Below are 21066 nucleotides of genomic sequence, written 5' to 3'. Positions count from 1 at the left end.
AAAAAAAATGTCATACCTGGAAAAAGGCCATACCAGCCTAAAGAGTAAAGGTGAAGGATTGATATAGCTAATGTAGCAAAAGGCCAGGATCTAAAGGAGGAACAATAAGGTGAAGTAACCATAGCAACTACAAGGGAGGAAAAAGAAAGATCACGCATTCAGACCCATGAAAAAATGGTGGCAAGACAAACCTAATAGACATTCAATAAGTAATTCTAAATTACAAAAAGCTGGAGACTTTAATAACCGAAATTGTTTAAAAGGCTCACTGAGACACATCCAAGTAATTCCATCCAAGCATCTGCCCATCATTATAATCATCTGATGTGCAACAGATACATTGAAACGAAATTAAGTGCAAAGGCATAATTCCAACACTCCTTGTTCTTACCACTAGCACTCAAAGCTAAAAATTACTAAGCCACCTATACAAAATTACTGAAATACCCCAAAACAAGCAGTCGAAAAGAGATGAATAGCACCAAGCAAACTCTTGTTATATAGCATAAGGACACCAATTTCAGGTTTGCATTTCCAACTTCACAGTAAATGGCCTTCCACCTATAGACTCCTCTTTTCAATCATCAAAGGTATGATATATTCAAGGGTGCCCTTTCTCAGACAGGTATAGAGCAAGCTTATCCCTCAGAACTGAGGCAGTCTCATCAGCTGAATTGCAGACCACCTGTCCATATCCTGGATCATGGTGGTGGGATAGTGGCAATTCATCAGGTAACTCATCTTCCATGTCAATGATAATATTATGGAGAATGCAACATACAAGTATAAAACTTGGAAGCTTGTTCTTGTCAGGTCTCCACATAACTCCATTTATGATCTTCCAGATGTCCTTCAACCTTGCTAATGCTCTCTGTGCCACAATATGAGTTGCAAAGAGATGTTTATTGAAATCATCTTTTGTTTGTGAAAGTTCTTTTCCCTGATAAGGAGTTAGAAGCCAAGGCAGCAATGGATATGCTGAATCACCAATTACATATTCCTGCAATTCAGCTTCTTTGGATAGTCTTACTTTCTTCCCAAACCTCTGTCCATTCTGACATTTTTTATAGAAGGATGAAAACCGTATCAGTGAACTTTCACTAAACATTCCAGGCAATCCACTGAATACATCTAGGAACTTCATGTTGGGACCAACTATTGCCTGCAAAGGCATACTGTGATTCTCCTTTGAATCCAGCCATACATCAGTTCTTGGCTCAGATGTCGATAACAGCAGTACGATATGAGTGGTGTCAATTGCTCCACAACAATTTGGAAGACCTCGAATCTGTTCAAATTTGGACTTTATCTCCATTAGCTCACTCTCTGTGGAAGGCCATCTGATATGCTGAATTCCCTTCTTCTCAATGGCCTCCACAAACCTCCAAGTCACTTGAGATACCGTAGAATGATGTGTCCCAAATGAATTACCAATTGTAATAAGTGAACTACCAGAACTAAGCCTTCTCAAGGCTAAAGCAACTCGATCATATAGTGACATTGGCTTACCATTCCTAAAAGTACATGTCTTCACCATCATGTGCTCCCTTGCAAGCGAACATACATATTCAAAAGTTCTTCTAGACATGTTGAACATAGATTCAAAGCTATCCAAGCCCTTTGACGGAGTTGAATTTAGATTACCTGCATACCAGGTGTTTAAAAGAAAAATAAACGACAGAAAACAAAAAAGCATATTTCAGACATGATAGAAAAACTTCAACCATCCATGATTTAAAAGTTCATAATTTTCCTTTTGGGATGTCACAAAACTTTTGTTGATGCTGAATTTGTAGGAGTGATATACAAAGACAGTGCACTTAAACCGCATGAGGGGCACATACTATTATCTCTCCTTGGACAGAAGGATCAACATTACAAGTCAGGATATGGAGAAACATGCATTTGGGGGAGGAATGAGATATTGAATATGCTTGATCATACATGTTCCTGAAATATGTCATTGCAGAATGTACAAAGGAAAGAAGAAATTTAGAACTCCAACTCCCACCCTATCGCAGTCCCCACTTTGAAGGCAAGAAGAAAAATAAAGTGGTGCATGTTCATTTCATACATGCAATCTGTCTGTTCAGAAAGTAACTAGTAATAATATATTGCAATTGTTTGTGGCCTTGAACTCTTCTAATTGGCCATTCCACTCTGATGTCTTTAACAATTGCTAGCATTGAACTTCTGTTCTAGCATGTTAGCAAAATTTATACCTACTTAACATAGGAAAAACTGAATATTGGAGATGGCATTTCTTTCTGGATACATTAGCCAGGACAAAGACAGGTTTTTATACTTTTGAAAGCCATTATTGTGCCATTGATTGTTAACTTCTAGAGCTACCAGCTTCACATGTGTGTAGGGGGCATCCCTTTGACATGTTGGACAGCGACAACTGATGAATGATCAGAAAATAAAAAGAAACGTGCCGGTTTATTGTTTAAGCAAGCTAGATGTATTAACATTTTATTTAAAGAAAGCCTAGAGCAGTGTATTACGGCATCATGCATTAAAGATAGGCAGGACAATGCAGAGGCAGACCAATAAGATTTAGTATGGATAAAAAAATAATGGCAACTCAAGTTAAAAAAATAACCTCAGATGTCACCATTGCCCCCCTTTTCTTAAATCTATACTTGGGTATACGTCTACAATTATGTTCACAGGTAATTCCCACACGGGAGATCTAAGAAGAAGAATAAGAAAGAACAGAAACAGTACACCTAAGTTCAATTTTCCTCTTTTTGATTCTTTATAGATATGATTGTTTCTTATCTGAACTTTCCAAATACTGCTATTGCTCCAAAAACTACAAGCATATGCATCGTTAGGAAAGGGAGAACAAATTAGTTGGAGAACCAAATAATAGCAAATATGCCAATTGGAGAGAGATGGGAAAAAAGAACCACAGACCATTTATGTCAGGCTCAATGCCTATCACGATGCTTGTGCAAACAATTCTTGTTCTGCTAAAAGGGACTTACCTTTCAAAAGCAATCAGTCTTAATTAGATACTAACACTTACCAGTCCATCTTCTTTAGTAGCTGATCAAACAAAACTATCTTTATGCTTTTTCTCACTGGATCCATCATAATTAGTAAAATGAAATATGGGGATGACTCAAACTTCATACAGACAACCAAATTGGGGATGTTTCCTGAACCGATTAACAATGCATTCTAGGAAAAATGAGACATAATTGCCATGGTTAGATAAAGCATAAGCCAATCAAATTACCATCATTCCAATTAATCCAAGATGTCACAATCCAATTTTGCGCTGATTACAACTGCAGTATATCACAAGTGATCACGAAAACTAACAAAACCAAAATGGCTCACATAGATAAAAAAAAATAAAAATAAAAACCAATGAACCACAAAAGAGTTAATATATTGGAACTGATAACACAAGTTAAATTGAACATACTCGCAATCTTCTTGGCTAAAGCATCAAACCAATCAGCAGAGGCCATCTCTGAAGACTCAGAAGCAATATTGCTTGGTTCCATTTTCTTGTCTACTTTCCTCTTCTTCTGGCCTCTTATAGGATCCATGAGCACAAAAAGAACAATTCAATAAAATCGAAAAATCCCACTAGCCTTGAAAGCCACAACTGCAACAATGGAAGCAAATTAATTAAACCCAACCGAAAAAAGAAAACAGAAGCCCATTTATTGCATAACAAAAATATACAACAGGGAACCTACGGAGATACCAAACAAGACATGCCGAGCTGTGTTGATTAAAGTGGGATGGATGCATACGTATGTTATAAAGAAGAATAACTGCTGTATGTCAATATTCTGGCTGGTTCTGACTACCACGTGTTCACTTTGACTACCACGTGTTCACTGCTCTGGCTTTGGTCCTTCAAAAACGTATAATTTATTAGGGGAGAACTAATTCTTTTAAAACTCTGTTAGCAGGAGAAGGCAATTATTTTAGCTATCTAAAAGATGTTTACGCATTGACAGAGGTAAAACATAGGTATAATAGTTAAGTCCTAAATTGGCTACATGTATAAGCTTCAACAGCAACAAATTCGAAGAATTATGGCACAGGCTCAATCTCTGCATTTTGGGTAGATGAATGTAAAAGAAGGGAAAATGAATTCAAACTTCTTTGCAGATCTGATTGCATCAAAAAGTGCCATTTGGATGGATGTAGAGAATACATGGGATTGAGAAACGAATAATTGCTGTGCATATAGGAGGAAACACTGTTTACCTACCCCTCCCCCCCCGCCCCCCCCGGGCGGCCACAAAAAAAGGAGGAAAGATTGAATGACAAATTGCAAATTGGCTACATAGGTTTGCGAGATGTAATTTTCAAATATTAGTGGTACTTCAAAGTGATCCATATCAAATAAAGTTCCACAGAGTAGACTGCAGTTGATATTTTACTACTGAATGTATAGCATAATTTTAGTAACAAAACAGCTACTCTTTAACAACCTTTTTCTTGAAAATCAAGAAAGAGGATTTGTTGATTGATTCCAAAAAAATAACAAGGCCTCATTAGATTTGAGCTAATGTTCTTAAACAGACGTATCCTACTTACCCCTGCATTTTCTGCCTTCTAATCAAATTTCACCATAGCCTTCACGAGCTGCACATCCTGGAGATACCCAGGAAAGTAAATTAAAGAATCTGTTTCCAAGAGCCTTAATAGAAATCTCTTGCCAGGGAGGAGTAAAAAAAAATATCAAATACAGATGACATGTAACATAGGGAAAATTTTCTACAGACAGAACAAAATTAACAGCCTAGAGGGCAAAAGGAACATAAAAACACCACAATGCAAGTGCCCTAATGCAGAATGATAAAGACAGAATTATCAACTAAAGAACGACGTGGATATCAAAATAGAACTCGACCTGCAATGTTCACAAGAAATATTTCATAAACAATAATTTAACCAACTGATTAACAAACCATTTTCTTATTAGAGCAATTTATTACTGCAAAAGTTTGTGAATCTAGAAATAAAATATAACATGCTGAACCCTTCTTGAAAAAGCATCTCCAGATAAGAGGAAATGCAAATTTGGATAATCTGGCGAAAGGGCAAAGATTTTATGTTCTAACAACTAAGGAACACCAAAATATGAATTAGCCAACAGCTTTATTAATCTAAACTACATGCAAGCCAGAAACAATTCGTAACCTCAGCTTAGAATACAAAACAACTTCCAAAAAAGCATGCCAATCCATAATAAGGGTTCTCAAAGTTTAAACAAGAAAAGAGGGAAGACAGAGAGAGGTCTCAAACTAAAAAAGAATTTTCAAATAATTCAAACCAATCCATAAAAAGGGGTCTCAGTTTTAAACAAGAAAACTAAAATACGAGAAAGTTTGGGGTCTTAAAATTAATCGAACTACCTCTTCAAGCAAGGGAATTCTAAATTATTCAGGGAATCACCCTCCTTGCAAGTAGGACCATGGTTAACCATCTTGGTCGAGTCCGATACAACTCGGCCGAGTCATAACTGGAACGGAGGGGACCAGTAATATACCGATCCCCGAATGGTAGATAATTCCATATCCGTGGCGAGTCACTCTAACTCGACTGATATTGGCCGATTCGAATCCGTGGTGCATAGAATAGGCCAAAATATCTGAATCCACTCAGAGTCGACTCGGATATTTGTTCAAACTGTGCCTTTTATGGTATTTCCTATTTTTAGTAATTTTTTTAGATTTTTTTGGAAATCTTTATGTGCTATAATGTGTGTATCACCCGATATCCAACGGATATGCCGCGATGGATGTGAAACAACTGCTACAATGCGACTGTGACCCGCAACGGCGTACCATGAGTAGGACACTGTACTACAAGAAAGCAGTAGATACGAAAGATGGAGAATATACTTGGACAGCTGAAACTTCAAGAGCCTGCACCAAACTCTTATTTGCAAATAAATCAGCACAGGTGAAAAACAAAGCCATAGCCATAGCTTTAAGTAAAATTGACCTTGAACATGCACAAACTACAAGTTCAAATCAATTTTAGTTGATTATAAATTTATAATTTGCAGACGCATATTCTCACAACTATGCATTAAATTTACAGCAAATTATTCACAATTTCTTCTTCTTCTTCTTTCTTCTTACACATGGTGCAAAATGGTTTCTTTTTCTTCTCATGCTTTAGTTCTTCAATCTCAGAGTGCTACTCCTATGCAGGAAACCCAAAATGAACATGTAAAGCCATCAAAAGTTTCAAAATCAATTTCGTTCATGCAATAAGATAAAATGAAAAGATGACTTCTCCTGGTTTGGGCTCCCAAAAGGAGCTCAAATGCACACACACACCCAAGATTTTTCATTTATGAGAAAAATAAGATAATGCCTCCCATTAGAATACTCAATTGAATGATCCAAGTCAGCCAATTGCATATAAAGCTTGTTTAGGTAGCCAAGCACTCAAGTCCTGCTTAGACTAAAGTTAGCATCAATAAGGGTAGAAGAAGTTCCAATTACTTATGCATCTTTGACAGGAGCGAAAGTAGTTCAGAAAAGATTGCATAAGCAGATTTCTAACTCAAAAATAAAATGCCAACAGAACTAATAGCAGAGATTTAGCATCAGAGATGAAACAAGATTCCATGTCCCAAAAACTCAAACAGCAACAGAACATATCTACCTCAAAAAAAATCTTCTAAGCATATCAGTCAATGATAGTCCATCAAGTTAACTAAGATATTGAATACAAAGGTTACTCAAGACAAAAATCAAAATTTTTACCGTAAAGGTGCTTTTTGGAATTACGATGGCATGGTAATCAAGATCACAAAGGCAAGCAGCATTCAATCCCCAAAAGCATGGCCATCTCAATCACAATGCTTGAACAACTTGAAAGAGTGCAGAAATTTCAATAATTCAAGAATTTACTACCAAATCCTCTAGATGTACTTCCTTGGCAGGTAGCATTGAAAAACTAATAATGGTGGATACATTTTATAAGACATGAAATGAACAAATACACTAAGGGGTTGCTTGGTTAGAGGGTATGGGATTCAGGATTTGGAATGATGTCCATTTTAAGTGCTTGGATAATAAGTGTGGGATTGAAAATTTTGGAATGAATTCCAACTTTCCATTCCTGAGTGAATTGGTGGGTTTTGTTAATTCCTATATTTGATTCCAAGACTCTTTGATGTCTCACCTAATCGGTCGCATTGGATTAGTGCATTTCGAGGTTCCCTACCCTCCTTCGTCTTCCCAACCCCAACCTTTGACATCAACTGCCCCAGATTCTTATACTTCTTCCTCCAAAGAAATTCTTGCTCTTTTCACAAACCTTCAAACTCAGCTATTTGAAGCTGTTGCAGAGCTCCAAGAAATTCTTGATCTTCAAGATGCAAATCAGAAACTCTCGCAAGAAATCAGGTCAAAAGATGCTGCAATTCTTGCACTTGCAAGCAAGCTCAAAGAAGCTGAGCAGGTTCTCGACAACATTGTAGATGATTACTCGGATTATCGCCATTTAAAACGGTCCAAGTCAGAAGATGTTGCAGAAGATTCTTCAACCACCACTGTGGCATCTCAGCTGAAGCTTTCTGATATATTGTCATATCTTCATAGGGTGTGCTTGTCTAAATCAACAACTAATTGATTCCCTGATGGAAGGAATTTTTACCTTTCTCTAGCCCTTTCTTCTGCAACATCATGGTTTCATGATTACTGTAGAAACTCGGAAAACGATTTTTATCTGTGAGAGATGCCACCCTGCCCATTTCCACAGATAGTCAAATTCTTAAAACAGAAGGTCTAGATTGGGGATGGTCTGATGATTTGCTAAACGCCCGTATGATTGAACCCAACAAAGAAAAAGATAGGGCAAAAATGCAATAATAATTTTGATACCCATTCCACTAAAAATTGTACCAAGCAGTAGTGAACACAATGATACTAGGAGCTTATACCCATACTGATTTTTTATAATTCATTCCGTATCCAATTCCAATTCTGGAGCACGAACCAAGCACCCCCTAAGAATTTAGTAATTATAGATGAACCGCCTGAGACTGGCACCACAAACCAAGCCATGACCTCCACCATAACCCCTAACAGCAATAGCAATCTTAATGTAATATTTGACTCCATATATGATATTAAAAAATGATAATTTATTTCCATAAACTTCAGCAATTCAACAGCACATAACATTCCTCCACCCAGGGAATCTCGTTAACAGCAGAAATCCAGGAATTTTGGGAGGTTGAATATTCCTCGGTACCCATCATCACCTTAAAGATCTAGAATTCCCAAGGAGATAATGGTGGAATTTTCTGTCCAGATGCCATTCCACAAGTTTATAAATACAGTACTGAGCTTCAGGAAGTATTCTAAGATGAACATCTTTCCTATTAGAGAAATTTATAAGTACCATCTTGGAAATTCTACTTCCAAATTCATGGATACAAGAAATTCACCAAAAGTAATTTCACATGATATTATTGATGCTACTGGCATCTACTAATCATATTCATTTTTGCAGGCAATTAGTAAAGAGAGACGACAGTTTATTAGTGGAGCTGGAAAATCCACTCCCATGGCATCATAGATATCAAGTCTGGAAGATATGCACAACCTCACTGTTGAAGAAAGGAGAGAGACAGAAGGAACTTCAGCAAGAAGATCAAGGTGCATACAATCAAATATAACTATATGCATGTACAACTTTTGATTACCAACCACACGATGGAGAGTAAGCATCTTTCCTTGTCAATAAAGGAGAGTCTCTTCCTGGTCGAGTTCACGCATGCCAACTTCTACTAAATCGTCACGCTTCACGTCAATATACAACTCCACAAGGTGTCCATTAAATTGAAAACATCCGCTTCATTGTCAAGTCCTTTTTCTATTAAAAGCTGCATGAAATTCATTGGAAGCCAAATACATCTAGAAAAGATGTTCACAAGCTTCTTTTATGAGCATAACAGAATTCATGCCTGAATAACATTTAGCATACTGATATGGAAAAACCAACATGCAGTATGCATGTCGAAAAAACACTGACAGACAGCAGGCCTTGTGTTAGAGGAAGGTTTTCAATGATGAATTGGTCATCAATAGAACTGCCTGTAGCATTGCAACCAAGAAGAGGACATAATGTGGACGTAAATTAAAATTTTCAGTTCACCTATCATCAATAGCATGAATAGTTAAGAGGCAACTATTAGATGTGCCCATTACTAAAATGTACTATTGAATTGGGAATTCGAAAAAATTCTAAAATACTGATATGCAACACTAGTTAGCATACCTGAACAACTATCAGGTAATTGCAATCCAATGAATTTAAGAAAGCCATCAACAATAAGGATCTGCATACCTTCATTGGCATATTCTCAGCTAAAGAAGTTATAAACTGAAACCTACACCTGCTTGCAAAAAGAAAAGTGGAGCGAAAAATTGCAAAACACAACAATTACAAAAACAAAAGAAAAAAAAATAAGAATTAACCAGCATATCCTTAATTATATGGAACTGAAAATTCTGATAATTACTGATGACCAGACAAGAAGATGGAATTCACAATGGAAAGTTTCTCAAATCGAAATTCTTGATTGGGGGATTCTGAAATTTTTTTTAAAAAAACACACAAAAGAAACAAACAGAGAAAAAAGAAATTAAACATAACTTAGAAAACAAAATAGAATCCTATGAGAGATAGCAGGACACTGAGAAAGAAGAACAAAAGCTATACTATGCAGAAGGAAAAAGGAACAAGAATTTCGAACAAATAGCTATTATGATTGTAATGGCTATTCGAGTATTTAGTGGCCTAAATCACATTGACAGTCTTAAAAAAAATTAAACCACTCTTACCCATGAATCGACCAAACAAAAAACAAAGTCATACCTGGAAAAAAGCCTTACCAGCCTAAAGAGCAAAGAAGAAGGACTTTAAAGTTGATGTAGCGAAAGGCCAGAATCTAGAGGAGCCTTTAGGTGAAGTAACCTTTGCAACCATAAGGGAGGAAGCAGAAAGATCACGCATTCAGACCCATGAAAGCAATGGTGGCAACACAAACCTAATAGACATTCAATAAGTAATTCCAGATTGCAAAAAGCCGGAAACTTTAATAACTGAAATGCTTTAAAAGGATCACAGAGAGACATTAAAGTAATTCCATCCAAGCATCTGCCCATCATTATCATCATCTGATGTGCAACAGCTGCATTGAAATGAAATTAAGGGCAAAAGCATACTTCCAACCCTCGCTCTTACCACCAGTACTCAAAGCTTAAAAAAAATACTAAGCCACCTATCTAAAATTACCGAAATACCCCAAAACAAGCAGTCGAAAAGAGATAAATAGTACCAAGCAAACTCTTGTTATATAGCATAAGGATACTAATTTCAGGTTTGCATTTCCAACTTCACATTAAATGGCCTTCTACCAACAAACTCCTCTTTCAATCACCAAAAGCATGATTTATTCAAGGATGCCTTCTCTCTGACAGGTATAGAGCGAGCTTATCCCTCAGAACTGAGGCAGTCTCATCAGCTGAATCGCAGACCACCTGTCCATATCCTTGATCATGGTGAAGGGATAATGGCAATTCATCTAGTACCTCATTTCCATGTCAATGATAATTTTATGAAGAATGCGACTTACAAGTATAAACCTTGGAAGTTTGTACTTGTCAGGTCTCCACATAACTCCATTTATGATCTTCCAGACGTCCTTCAACCTTGCTAATGCTCTCTGTGCCACAGTATGAGTTGCAAAGAGACACTGAAATCAGCTTTCGTTTGTGAAAGTTCTTTTGCCTGATAAGGAGTCAGAAGCCAAGGCGGCAAGGGATATGCTGAATCACCAATTATATATTCCTGTAATTCAGCTTCTTGGGATTGTCTTACTTTCTTCCCTAACCTCTCTCCATTCTGACATTTGTTATAGAAGGTTGAATACTGTAGCATTGAACTTTCACAAAACTTTCCAGGCAATCCACTGAACGTATCCAGGAACTTCATGTTGGGACCAACTATTGCCTGCAAAGGCATCCTGTGATTCTCCTTCAAATCAAGCCACAAATCAGTTCTTGGCTCAGATGTGGATAACAGCATTACTATATGGGTGGTGTCAATTGCTCCACAACAATTTGGAAGGCCTCTGTTCATACATGGACTTTATCTCCATTAGCTCATTTTCTGTGGAAGGCCATTTTATATGCTGAATCCCGTTCCTTTCAATGGCCTCCAGAAACCTCCAAGTCACTTGAGACAACATAGAATCATGTGTCCCAGATGAATCACCAGTTCTAATAAGTGAACTACCAGACCTAAGCCTTCTCAAGGCTAAAGCAACTTGATCATGTAGTGACATTGGTTTGCCATTGCTAAAGGCACAATGTGTCTGCATCGTCATCTGCTCCTTTGCACATACATATTCAAAAGTTCTTCTAGACATGTCAAAAATAGATTCAAAGCTATCCAAGCCCTTTGATGGGGATGAATTTAAATTACCTGAAATGTTTGATTGGACTTGTACGACTAGTCAAACATCGGATCAAGAAAATCAAAATTCCAAAAGTGTTTTACTAAAACTCGTCTAAAAGCACAACTGAGGAATGAAAAAAAATTTACACCTCTTATCTTTGGTCTCTGGAGGGAACCATTCAAGAGACATCTTCAGGGCCTCCAGTGGCTGACAAATCAAGTAAAGCAGGAACAGTGGAAGTTTTCTTAAAAGATCAAACTTTAAGCACTTGTACTTCAGAAATGCAAAGGGGGAGGGAGACCAATATTTAAAGTTTTGAACTTCTACCTTTAAAGTTTGATATTTCAGAAAATATGCAATACTTCAAGACAATTGCAATAGCTTCAGAGAAAATTAATGTAAAGCATTAATTAACCAACAGACATAATTAACTAGGAATTCGAAAATTGTACTCAATCTAAAGCACTGATATGCAACACTAATTAGCATACCTAAACAACTATCAGGTAATTGCAATCCAATGAGTTTAAGAAAGCCATCAGCACTAATGATGCGCATACCTTAATTGGTATATTCTCAGCTAAAAAATTTTTAAACTGAACCTAAACCTGCTTGCACCCCAAAAAAAAAACTGAAAAATTGTTAAACACAAAAATTCCAAAAAAAAAAAAGAAAGAATTAACCAGCTTATACTCAATTACATGGAACTGAAAATTCTGATAACCGACAACCAGATAAGAAGAGGGAATTCACAATGGAAAGTTTCTCAATTCGAAATTCTTGATTGGGGAACTGTGAAATTTTTAAAAAAACATAAAAGAAGCAAACAACAGAGAAAAAAGAAAATAAACATAACTTAGAACACAAAATAGCATCCTATGAGATAACCAATAAAACTAACAGGACAGTGAGAAAAAAGAACAAAAGCTATACTATGCAGAAGGAAAGAAGAACAAGAATTTCAAACAAATAGCTATTTTGATTGTAATGGCTATTCAAGTAATTAGTGGCCTAATTCACATTAAAGGTCTTAGAAAAAGTTAAACTACTCTTACCTAAGAATTGACCAAGAAACAAAAATGTCATACCTGGAAGAAATCCCTACCAGCCAAAAGAGTAGAAGTGAAGGATGGATATAGTTAATGTAGGAAAAGGCCAGGATCTAAAGGAGGAACCATAAAGTGAAGTAACCATAGCAACCATAAGGGAGGAAAAAGAAAGATCATGCGTTCAGACCCATGAAGTAATGGTGGCAAGACAAACCTAATAGACATTCAATAAGGAATTCCAAATTACAAAAAGCTAGAGACTTTAATAACCGAAATGCTTTAAAAGGCTCACTGAGAGACATTAAAGTAATTCCATCCAAGCATCTGCCCATCATTATAATCATCTGATGTGCAACAGCTACATTGAAACAAAATTAAGGGCAAAAGCATAATTCCAACACTCTTTGCTCTTACCACTAGTACTCAAAGCTAAAAAATACTAAGCCACCTATCTAAAATGACTGAAATACCCCAAAACAAGCAGTCGAAAAGAGATGAATAGTACCAAGCAAACTCTTGTTATACAGCATAAGGACACCAATTTCAGGTTTGCATTTGCAAGTTCACAGTAAATGGCCTTCCACCTATAGCCTTCTCTTTTCAATCATCAAAGGTATGAAATATTCAAGGATGCCTTCTCTCTGACAGGTATAGAGCGAGCTTATCCCTCAGAACTGAGGCAGTCTCATCAGCTGAATTGCAGACCACCTGTCCATATCCTGGATCATGGTGGTGGGATAATGGCATATCATCAAGTACCTCATCTTCCATGTCAATGATAATATTATGGAGAATGCAACAAACAAGTATGAACCTTGGAAGCTTGTGCTTGTCAGGCCTCCACATAACTCCATTTATGATCTTCCAGACGTCCTTCAACCTTGCTAATGCTCTCTGTGCCACAATATGAGTTGCAAAGAGACGCTTATTGAAATCAGCTTTTGTTTGTGAAAGTTCTTTTCCCTGATAAGGAGTCAGAAGCCAAGGCAGCAACGGATACGCTGAATCACCAATTATATATTCCTGCAATTCAGCTTCTTCGGATAGTCTTTCTTTCTTCCCTAACCTCTCTCCATTCTGACATTTGTTATAGAAGCTTGAATACCGTATCAGTGAACTTTCACTAAACATTCCAGGCAATCCACTGAATACATCCAGGAACTTCATGTTGGGACCAACTATTGCCTGCAAAGGCATACTGTGATTCTCCTTTGAATCCAACCATACATCAGTTCTTGGCTCAGATGTCGATAACAGCATTACGATATGAGTGGTGTCAATTGCTCCACAACAATTTGGAAGGCCTCGAATCTGTTCAAATTTGGACTTTATCTCCATTAGCTCATTTTCTGTGGAAGGCCATCTGATATGCTGAATTCCCTTCCTCTCAATGGCCTCCACAAACCTCCAAGTCACTTGAGACACCGTAGAATGATGTGTCCCAAATGAATCACCAATTGTAATAAGTGAACTACCAGAACTAAGTCTTCGCAAGGCTAAAGCAACTTGATCATATAGTGACATTGGCTTACCATTGCTAAAAGCACAATGAGTCTTCACCATCATGTGCTCCCTTGCAAGCGAACATACATATTCAAAAGTTTTTCTAGACATGTTGAACATAGATTCAAAGCTATCCAAGCCCTTTGACGGAGATGAATTTAGATTACCTGCATACCAGGGGGTTGAAAGAAAAATAAACAACAGAAAACAAAAAGCATATTTCAGAAATGATAGAAAAACTTCAACTATCCATGCTTTAAAAGTTCATGATTTTCCTTTTGGTATGTCACAAAGCTTTTGTTGATGCTGGATTTGTAGGAGTGTCATACAAATACAGTGCACTTAAACCACATGAGGTGCACATACTGTTATCTCTCTTCAGACAGAAGGATCAACATTGCAAGTCAGCATATGGAGAAACATGCATTTTGGGGAGGAACGAGGTACTGAATATGCTTGATCATACATGTTCCTGAAATATGTCTTTGCAGAATGTACAAAGGATAGAAGAAATTTAGAACTCCAAATCCCATCCCACCCCTGTCCCCCCAATCCTCGAAGGCAAGAAGAAAAATAAAGTGGTGCATGTCCATTTCATACATGCAATCTGTCTGTTCAGAAAGTAACTGGTAATAATATAGTGCAATTGTTCACAGCCTTGAACTCTTCTAATTGGCCATTCCACTCTGATGTCTTTAAAAATTGCTAGCATTGAACTTCTGTTCTAGCATGTTTACAAAAAAACTGAAGATTTGACGTGGCATTCTTTCTGGATACATCAGCTGGGAAAAAGACACTGGTCTTTATCTTTTTGTAACTCCTAGAGCTATCAGCTTCACATGTGTATAGGGAGCATCCCTTTGACATGTTGGACAGCGACAACTGATGAATGATCAGAACATAAAAAGAAACGTGCCAGTTCATTGTTTAAGCAAGCCAGATGTATTAACATTTTATATAAAGAAAGCCTAGAGCAGTATATTACAGCATCATGCATTAAAGAAAGGCAGGACAAAGTAGAGGCAGACCAATAAGATTTAGCATGGATAAAAAACTAATAGCAACTCAAGTAAAAAAAATAACCTTAGATGGTCACCCTTACCCCCCTTTTTAAACCTATACTAGGGTATATGTCTACAATTATGTTCACACGTAATTCGCACACAGGAGATCTAATAAGAAGAATAAGAAAGAACAGAAACCAAATTAAATGATAAACAACAGATAGCCAGTACACCAAAGTTCAATTTTCCTCTTTTTGATTCTTTATAGATATGATTGTTTCTTATCAGAACTTTCCGAACACTGCTATTGCTCCAAAAACTACAAGCATCTGCATCGTTAGGGAAGGGAGAATAAATTAGTTGGAGAACCAAATAATAGCAAATATGCCCATTGGAGAGAGATGGGAAGAAAAGAACCACAGACCATTTATGTCAGGCTCAATGCTTATCATGATGCTTGTGCAAACAATTCTTGTTCTGCTAAAAGGGACTTACCTTTCAAAAGCAATCAGTCTTAATTAGATACTAACACTTACCAGTCCATCTTCTTTAGTAGCTGATCAAACAAAACTATCTTTATGCTCTTTCTCACTGGATCCATAATAATTAATAAAATGAAATATGGGGATGAATCAAACTTCATACAGACCACCAAATTGGGGATGTCTCCTGAACCGATTAACAATGCATTCTCGGAATAATGAGACATAATTGCCATGATTAGATAAAGCACAAGTCAATCAAATTACCGTCATTCCAATTAATCCAAGATGTCACAATCGAATTTTGCGTTGATTACAACTGCAGTATATCACAAGTGATCATGAAAACTAACAAAACTAAAATGGCTTACATAACTAAAAAAAAAAAAAAAAAAAAAACCCAATGAACCACAAAAGAGTTAATATATTGGAACTGATAACACAAATTAAACTGAACATACTCGCAATCTTCTTGGCTAAAGCATCAAACCAATCAGCAGAGGCCTCCTCTGAAGACCCAGAAGCAATATTGCTTGGTTCCATTTTCTTGTCTACTTTCCTCTTCTTGTGGACTCTTATAGGACCCATGAGCACAAAAAGAACAATTCAATAAAAATTGAAAAATCCCACTAGCCTCGAAAGCCAAAACTGCAACAATGGAAGCAAATTAATTCAACCCAACAGAAAAAGAAAACAGATGCCCATTTATTGCATAACAAAAATATACAACAGGGAACCAACGGAGATACCATACAAGACATGCCGAGCTGTGTTGATTAAAGTGGGATGGATGCCCACATATGTTATAGAGAAGAATAATTGCCATATGCCAATATTCTGGCTGCTCTTGACTACCGTTCACTTTTCCAGCTTTGGTCCTTCAAAACGTATAAATTATTAGGAGAGAACTAATTCTTTTAAAATTCTATTAGCAGGAGAAGGCAATTATTTTAGCCATCTAAAAGATGTTTACACATTGACAGATGCAAAACATAGGGTATAGTAGTTAAGTTCTAAATTGGCTATATGTGTAAGCTCCAACTGCAACAAATTCGAAGAATCATGCCACGGGCCCAATCTCTGCATTTTGAATAGACGAATGTAAAAGGAGGGAAAATGAATTGAAACTTCTTTGCAGATCTGATTGCACCAAAGAGTTAGAGCTGCCATTTGGATACATAGGATTGAGAAACGAATAATTGCTGTGCATATAGGAGGAAGCACTTTTTACCTACCAAAAAAAAGAGATGTAATAGACAAATTGTAAATTGGCTACACAGGTTTGCGAGATGTAATTTTCAAATATTAGTGGTACTTCAAAGTGGTCCATATCAAATAAAGTTCCACAGAGTAGACCACAATTGATATTTTACTACTGAATATGTAGCATAATTTTAGTAACAAAACAGCTGCTCTTTAACACCTTTTTCTTGAAAATCAAGAAAGAGGATATGTTGATTGATTCCAAAAAAATAACAAGGCCTTATTAGATTTGAGCTAATGCTCTTAAACAGATGTATCCTACTTACCCCTGAATTTTCTGCCTTCTAATCAAGTTTCACCAAAGCCTCTACGAGCTGCACATCCTGGAGTTACCCAGGAAAGTAAATTAAAGAATCTTTTTTCAGGAGCATTCCTTATTAGAAATCTCTTGTCAGGGAGAAGTAAAAGAAAAAGTCATACAGATGACATGTAACATAAGGAAAACTAAATTTTCTAAGGACAAAACAAAATTAACATCCTAGAGGGCAAAAGGAACATAAAAACACTAAATTGCAAGTGCCATAATCCAGAATGATAAGGACAGAATTATCAATTAAAAAACGGCGTCGATATCAAAACAGAATTCGACCTACAATGTTCACAAGAAATATTTCATAAATAATAATTTACCCATTTACATAACAAACCATTTTCTTATTAGAGCAATCTAATACTGTAAAAGTTTGTGAATCTGGAAATAAAATATAACATGCTGAACGCTGAACCCTTCTTCAAAAAGCATCTTCAGATAAAAACTTTTCACTCCATAGACAGGCTTAAAGGCCAACAGCCTCAAAATGAATGCTGAAAACAAGAAGAAATGCAAATTTGGATAATCTGGCAAAAGGGCAAAGATTTTACGTTTTAACAACAGAGAAACACCAAACCATGAATTAGCCAACAGCTTTATTAATCTAAACTAAGTCTGAAACAATTCGTAACCTTAGCTCAGAATACAAAACAACTTCAAACAAAGCATGCCAATCCATAATAAGGGTTCTCAAAGTTTAAACAAAAAAGAAGGGAGACAGAGAGAGGTCTCAAACTAAAAAAAAATTTCAAAAAATTCAAACCATTCCATAAAAAGAAGTCTCAGTTTTAAACAAGAAAACTAAATTAAGGGAAGAGTTGGGGTCTAAAATTAATCAAACTACCTCTTCAACCAACGGAATTCTAAATTATTCAGGGAATCAACCTCCTTGCAAGTAGGACACTCTGCTACGAGAAAGAAGTAGATACGAAAGATGAAGAATATACTTGGGCAGCTGAAACTTCAAGAGCCTTCACCGATTTCTTATTTGCAAATAAATCAGCACTGGTGAAAAAAAAAGCCATAGCCATAGCTTTTAAGTAAAATTGACCTTGAAAGTGCACAAACTACAAGTTCAAATCAATTTTAGTTGATTATAAATTCATACCTTGCATATGCATATTCTCACAGCTATGCATTAAATTTACAGCAAATTATTCGCAATTCCTTCTTCTTCTTCTTCTTCTTCCTTCTTACACAACATGAGACACCTGAAATGTCAAAAGAACTTAACTGGTGCAAAATGGTTTCTTTTTCTTCTCATGCTTTAGTTCTTCAATCTCAGAGTGCTACTCCTATGCAGGAAACCCAAAATGAACATGTAAAGCCATCAAAAGTTTCAAAATCAATTTCATTCATGCAATGAGATAAAATGAAAAGATGACTTCTCCTTGTTTGACCTCCCAAAAGGAGCTCAAATGCACACACACACCCAAGATTTTTCATTTATGAGAAAAATAAGATAGTGCCTCCCATTAGAATACTCACTTTAATGATCCAAGTCAGCCAATTGCATGTGAAGCTTGTTTAGGTAGCCAAGCACTCAAGCCCTCCTTAGACTAAAGTTAGCATCAATAAGGGTAGAAGAAGTTCCAATTACTTATGCATCTTTGACAGGAGTGAAAGTAGTTCAGAAAAGATTGTATAAGCAGATTTCAAACTCAAAAATAAAATGCCAACAGAACTAATAGCAGAGAGTTAGCATCAGAGATGAAACAAGATTCCATGTCCGAAAAACTCAAAACAGCAGCAGTAGAACATAACTACCTCAAACAAAGCCTCTAAGCATATCATTCAATGATAGCCTATCAAGTTAACTAAGATATTGAATACAAAGGTTACTCTAAACGAAAATCTAAATTTTTACTGTAGAGGTGGTTTTTTGGAATTACGATGGCATTCTAATCAAGATCACAAAGGCAAGCAGCATTCAATCCCCAAAAACATAACCATCTCAACCACAATGCTTGAAGAACTTGTTTTCGAGTGCAGAAATTTCAATAATACAAGAATTTAATAGCAAATGTAAGTTTTTTCTTTGTTGTGTAAAAAAAGGCTAAAAGTAAACATTTAAACTGGAAAAACAAAATGTGATGCACTTTAAGGAAGATTCAAAAGAATTACGATGGCATATACTAATGTTTGGTAGAAACAAAAGGGATAAGAAAGCTGAGTGTACATACTTAAGCTCACAAAAGGAGCTCAAACAATTTGAATCGACCAGCTCAGATTGGTTGCTAAAATTTCACTACAATTTCTATCTTTTCAGACCCTCAGAATTCCTCACTTCATCATATCCATTGTGAGTTCAAGCAAAATAACCCAACAATATCCTTCACGAGGTAACAACAAATTGTAGAGTTAATGAGACAAAAACACATTAAAATCAGAGCCAAACAAAATCAGCGCTTCCAAGATTTTTTGACAATCTTCTGGTTACTAGCTTACCAAGAAACAATCTCTATTTTCATTTTTTTTCCATAGTTTGTGGAGAAGTTCCACACAAACATTTTCTGGTTTGTCCAGCCGGGAAAACAGAGTATTTTGGAAGAAATAGATGGAGCTTCATAGGCTAGCTGCCAAACAAAAAAACTAGAGAACACATACAAATATGATAAGAAAACAATGGGCACTCACCGATTGACTTCCAAAATTGCAGCAGTTAGTTCACAATCAGCAAAGCGGGGCGGGGAGAGAGAACGAGGGGTATTGAAACCTGTGCTGAGGGAGAGAGGAAATGAGGAGGAAAACTTAATAATTACAAATCATCCCCTTAACGTATATCATAATACTTAGTTTACCCACTAACTTTTTTTTATGCTTCACTCTCAATTCGCAAGATGAAGCTATCCCTTTTGGGTCCATTTGGTTCATGCGATGACACCGAATTGAATTAATCATACTATATCATCCTATGTTTGGTTGCATTATGAAATGACAAATTCTACCTAATCGAATTAATCCCCTATACATGGGATAAATAATTCCATGAAAAAGGTGGTATTAGTCATCTCAGGGTCCGTTTGGTTCACGGACTGGATGAGATACGATAACTCATCCTCGGATTATTCATTCTAGATTGAGTCATCTCCGGATAAATAATCCAAATTATCTAGTGTTTGGTTGGTTCTCGATTGGATAGGATACGTTGGAAAATAATCCTATCCCACTAATGATCAAAGCAGGGAATTCAAATTGTGGGTATACCATTGTTTAACCTCACAAGATCTAATCCGGACCGTCCATCCGAAGCGCATTGTGGCCCCCATTTCGGCGCTTTCAATTGGGAATGTACTTTGCACTTCGCATGGGGAGTTTTCGATTCATCCGCGAACTGGGATCTTGTGAGGTTAAATAGTGGTATACTCACAATTTGAATTCACTTCAAATTGTTTGTGCGAGGCCCAATTACGTTTGAAATGACTCAAAAATCAAGATCACGCATCACCTGTCCAAGAAGAAGAAGCGAACCACTAGAATTAGGTTCGCGTGTAGCTGTTGCCTGCTGCACAGCAATGGATGCAATAAAGGACACCACGTTCTCACCATTGATGCGACAAGGAAGTTATTCTTGAGATAAGGGAATACGATTAGGGTTATCAATGTATGGGCTACTTATATTCAGGCCCAACATATTTTTAATTTCTTAATCAGATGGGTCAATCAAATGTTAACTAGGACTCGCATCAGGCCCAATTAATTATTGTCAATCAAATATTCTCAATTTATTGAGTCAATGAGTCATTTCAAACGTAAGAAGCCACCAGAACCATACGTGCCTCTTTTCCCTTGAATTGAAATATCAACAGTGATCTGTCCACAGTGCTTTCTCAACAGTGTCGAGAGGGCCCGCAGAGCGGGCAAGCAATTTGAAGGGAATTCAAATTGTGGGTATACCACTGTTTAACCTCACAAGATCCAATCCGGACCGTCCATCCGAATAAAAAAATCTAATATTATTTAATAAAATAATCTAATAAATAATTTA

At 36.6% G+C, this 21066-nt stretch overlaps 2 protein-coding genes and 1 pseudogene across 20 annotated transcripts; all 3 read right to left on the bottom strand.

The window, feature by feature from the left end:
* Positions 1 to 220: 220 nt before the first annotated feature.
* On the bottom strand, positions 221 to 4223 carry LOC140015336 (protein ALP1-like). Of its 3 annotated transcripts, none has more exons than XM_072067606.1 (3): positions 3720 to 4223; positions 3440 to 3625; positions 221 to 1644 (listed from the first exon to the last, which is right to left on the bottom strand). In XM_072067606.1, exons 2-3 carry the CDS (start codon positions 3564 to 3566, stop codon positions 602 to 604), a joined length of 1170 nt encoding a protein of 389 aa, XP_071923707.1. In that variant the 5' UTR covers positions 3567 to 3625; positions 3720 to 4223; the 3' UTR covers positions 221 to 601. The 3 variants fall into 3 exon arrangements, with proteins under 3 accessions (XP_071923707.1, XP_071923709.1, XP_071923710.1); XM_072067608.1 differs by having other exon boundaries at positions 3728 to 3880; XM_072067609.1 differs by having other exon boundaries at positions 3777 to 3880.
* Positions 4224 to 8123: 3900 nt separating this feature from the next.
* LOC140015338 (protein ALP1-like) lies at positions 8124 to 11521 on the bottom strand (annotated as a pseudogene).
* A 1256-nt stretch (positions 11522 to 12777) lies between these two features.
* LOC140015334 (protein ALP1-like) lies at positions 12778 to 20592 on the bottom strand. 17 transcript variants are annotated; one of them, XM_072067589.1, is made up of 8 exons: positions 20527 to 20592; positions 19716 to 19794; positions 18187 to 18289; positions 17923 to 18083; positions 17035 to 17091; positions 16255 to 16383; positions 15967 to 16153; positions 12778 to 14186 (listed from the first exon to the last, which is right to left on the bottom strand). In XM_072067589.1, exons 7-8 carry the CDS (start codon positions 16091 to 16093, stop codon positions 13141 to 13143), a joined length of 1173 nt encoding a protein of 390 aa, XP_071923690.1. In that variant the 5' UTR covers positions 16094 to 16153; positions 16255 to 16383; positions 17035 to 17091; positions 17923 to 18083; positions 18187 to 18289; positions 19716 to 19794; positions 20527 to 20592; the 3' UTR covers positions 12778 to 13140. The 17 variants fall into 17 exon arrangements, with proteins under 17 accessions (XP_071923690.1, XP_071923705.1, XP_071923694.1 ...); XM_072067604.1 differs by lacking the exon at positions 20527 to 20592 and having other exon boundaries at positions 12778 to 13235; positions 13331 to 14186; positions 19716 to 19930; XM_072067593.1 differs by lacking the exon at positions 20527 to 20592 and adding an exon at positions 18567 to 18637 and having other exon boundaries at positions 19716 to 19928.
* Between the last annotated feature and the right edge of the window lie 474 nt (positions 20593 to 21066).

Source organism: Coffea arabica, chromosome 10e (genome assembly GCF_036785885.1).
Source record: "Coffea arabica cultivar ET-39 chromosome 10e, Coffea Arabica ET-39 HiFi, whole genome shotgun sequence".
NCBI classification, from domain to species: domain Eukaryota; kingdom Viridiplantae; phylum Streptophyta; class Magnoliopsida; order Gentianales; family Rubiaceae; genus Coffea; species Coffea arabica.
Note: the sequence above shows the minus strand (reverse complement) of the source record. Positions and strands in the feature narration are given on the sequence as shown.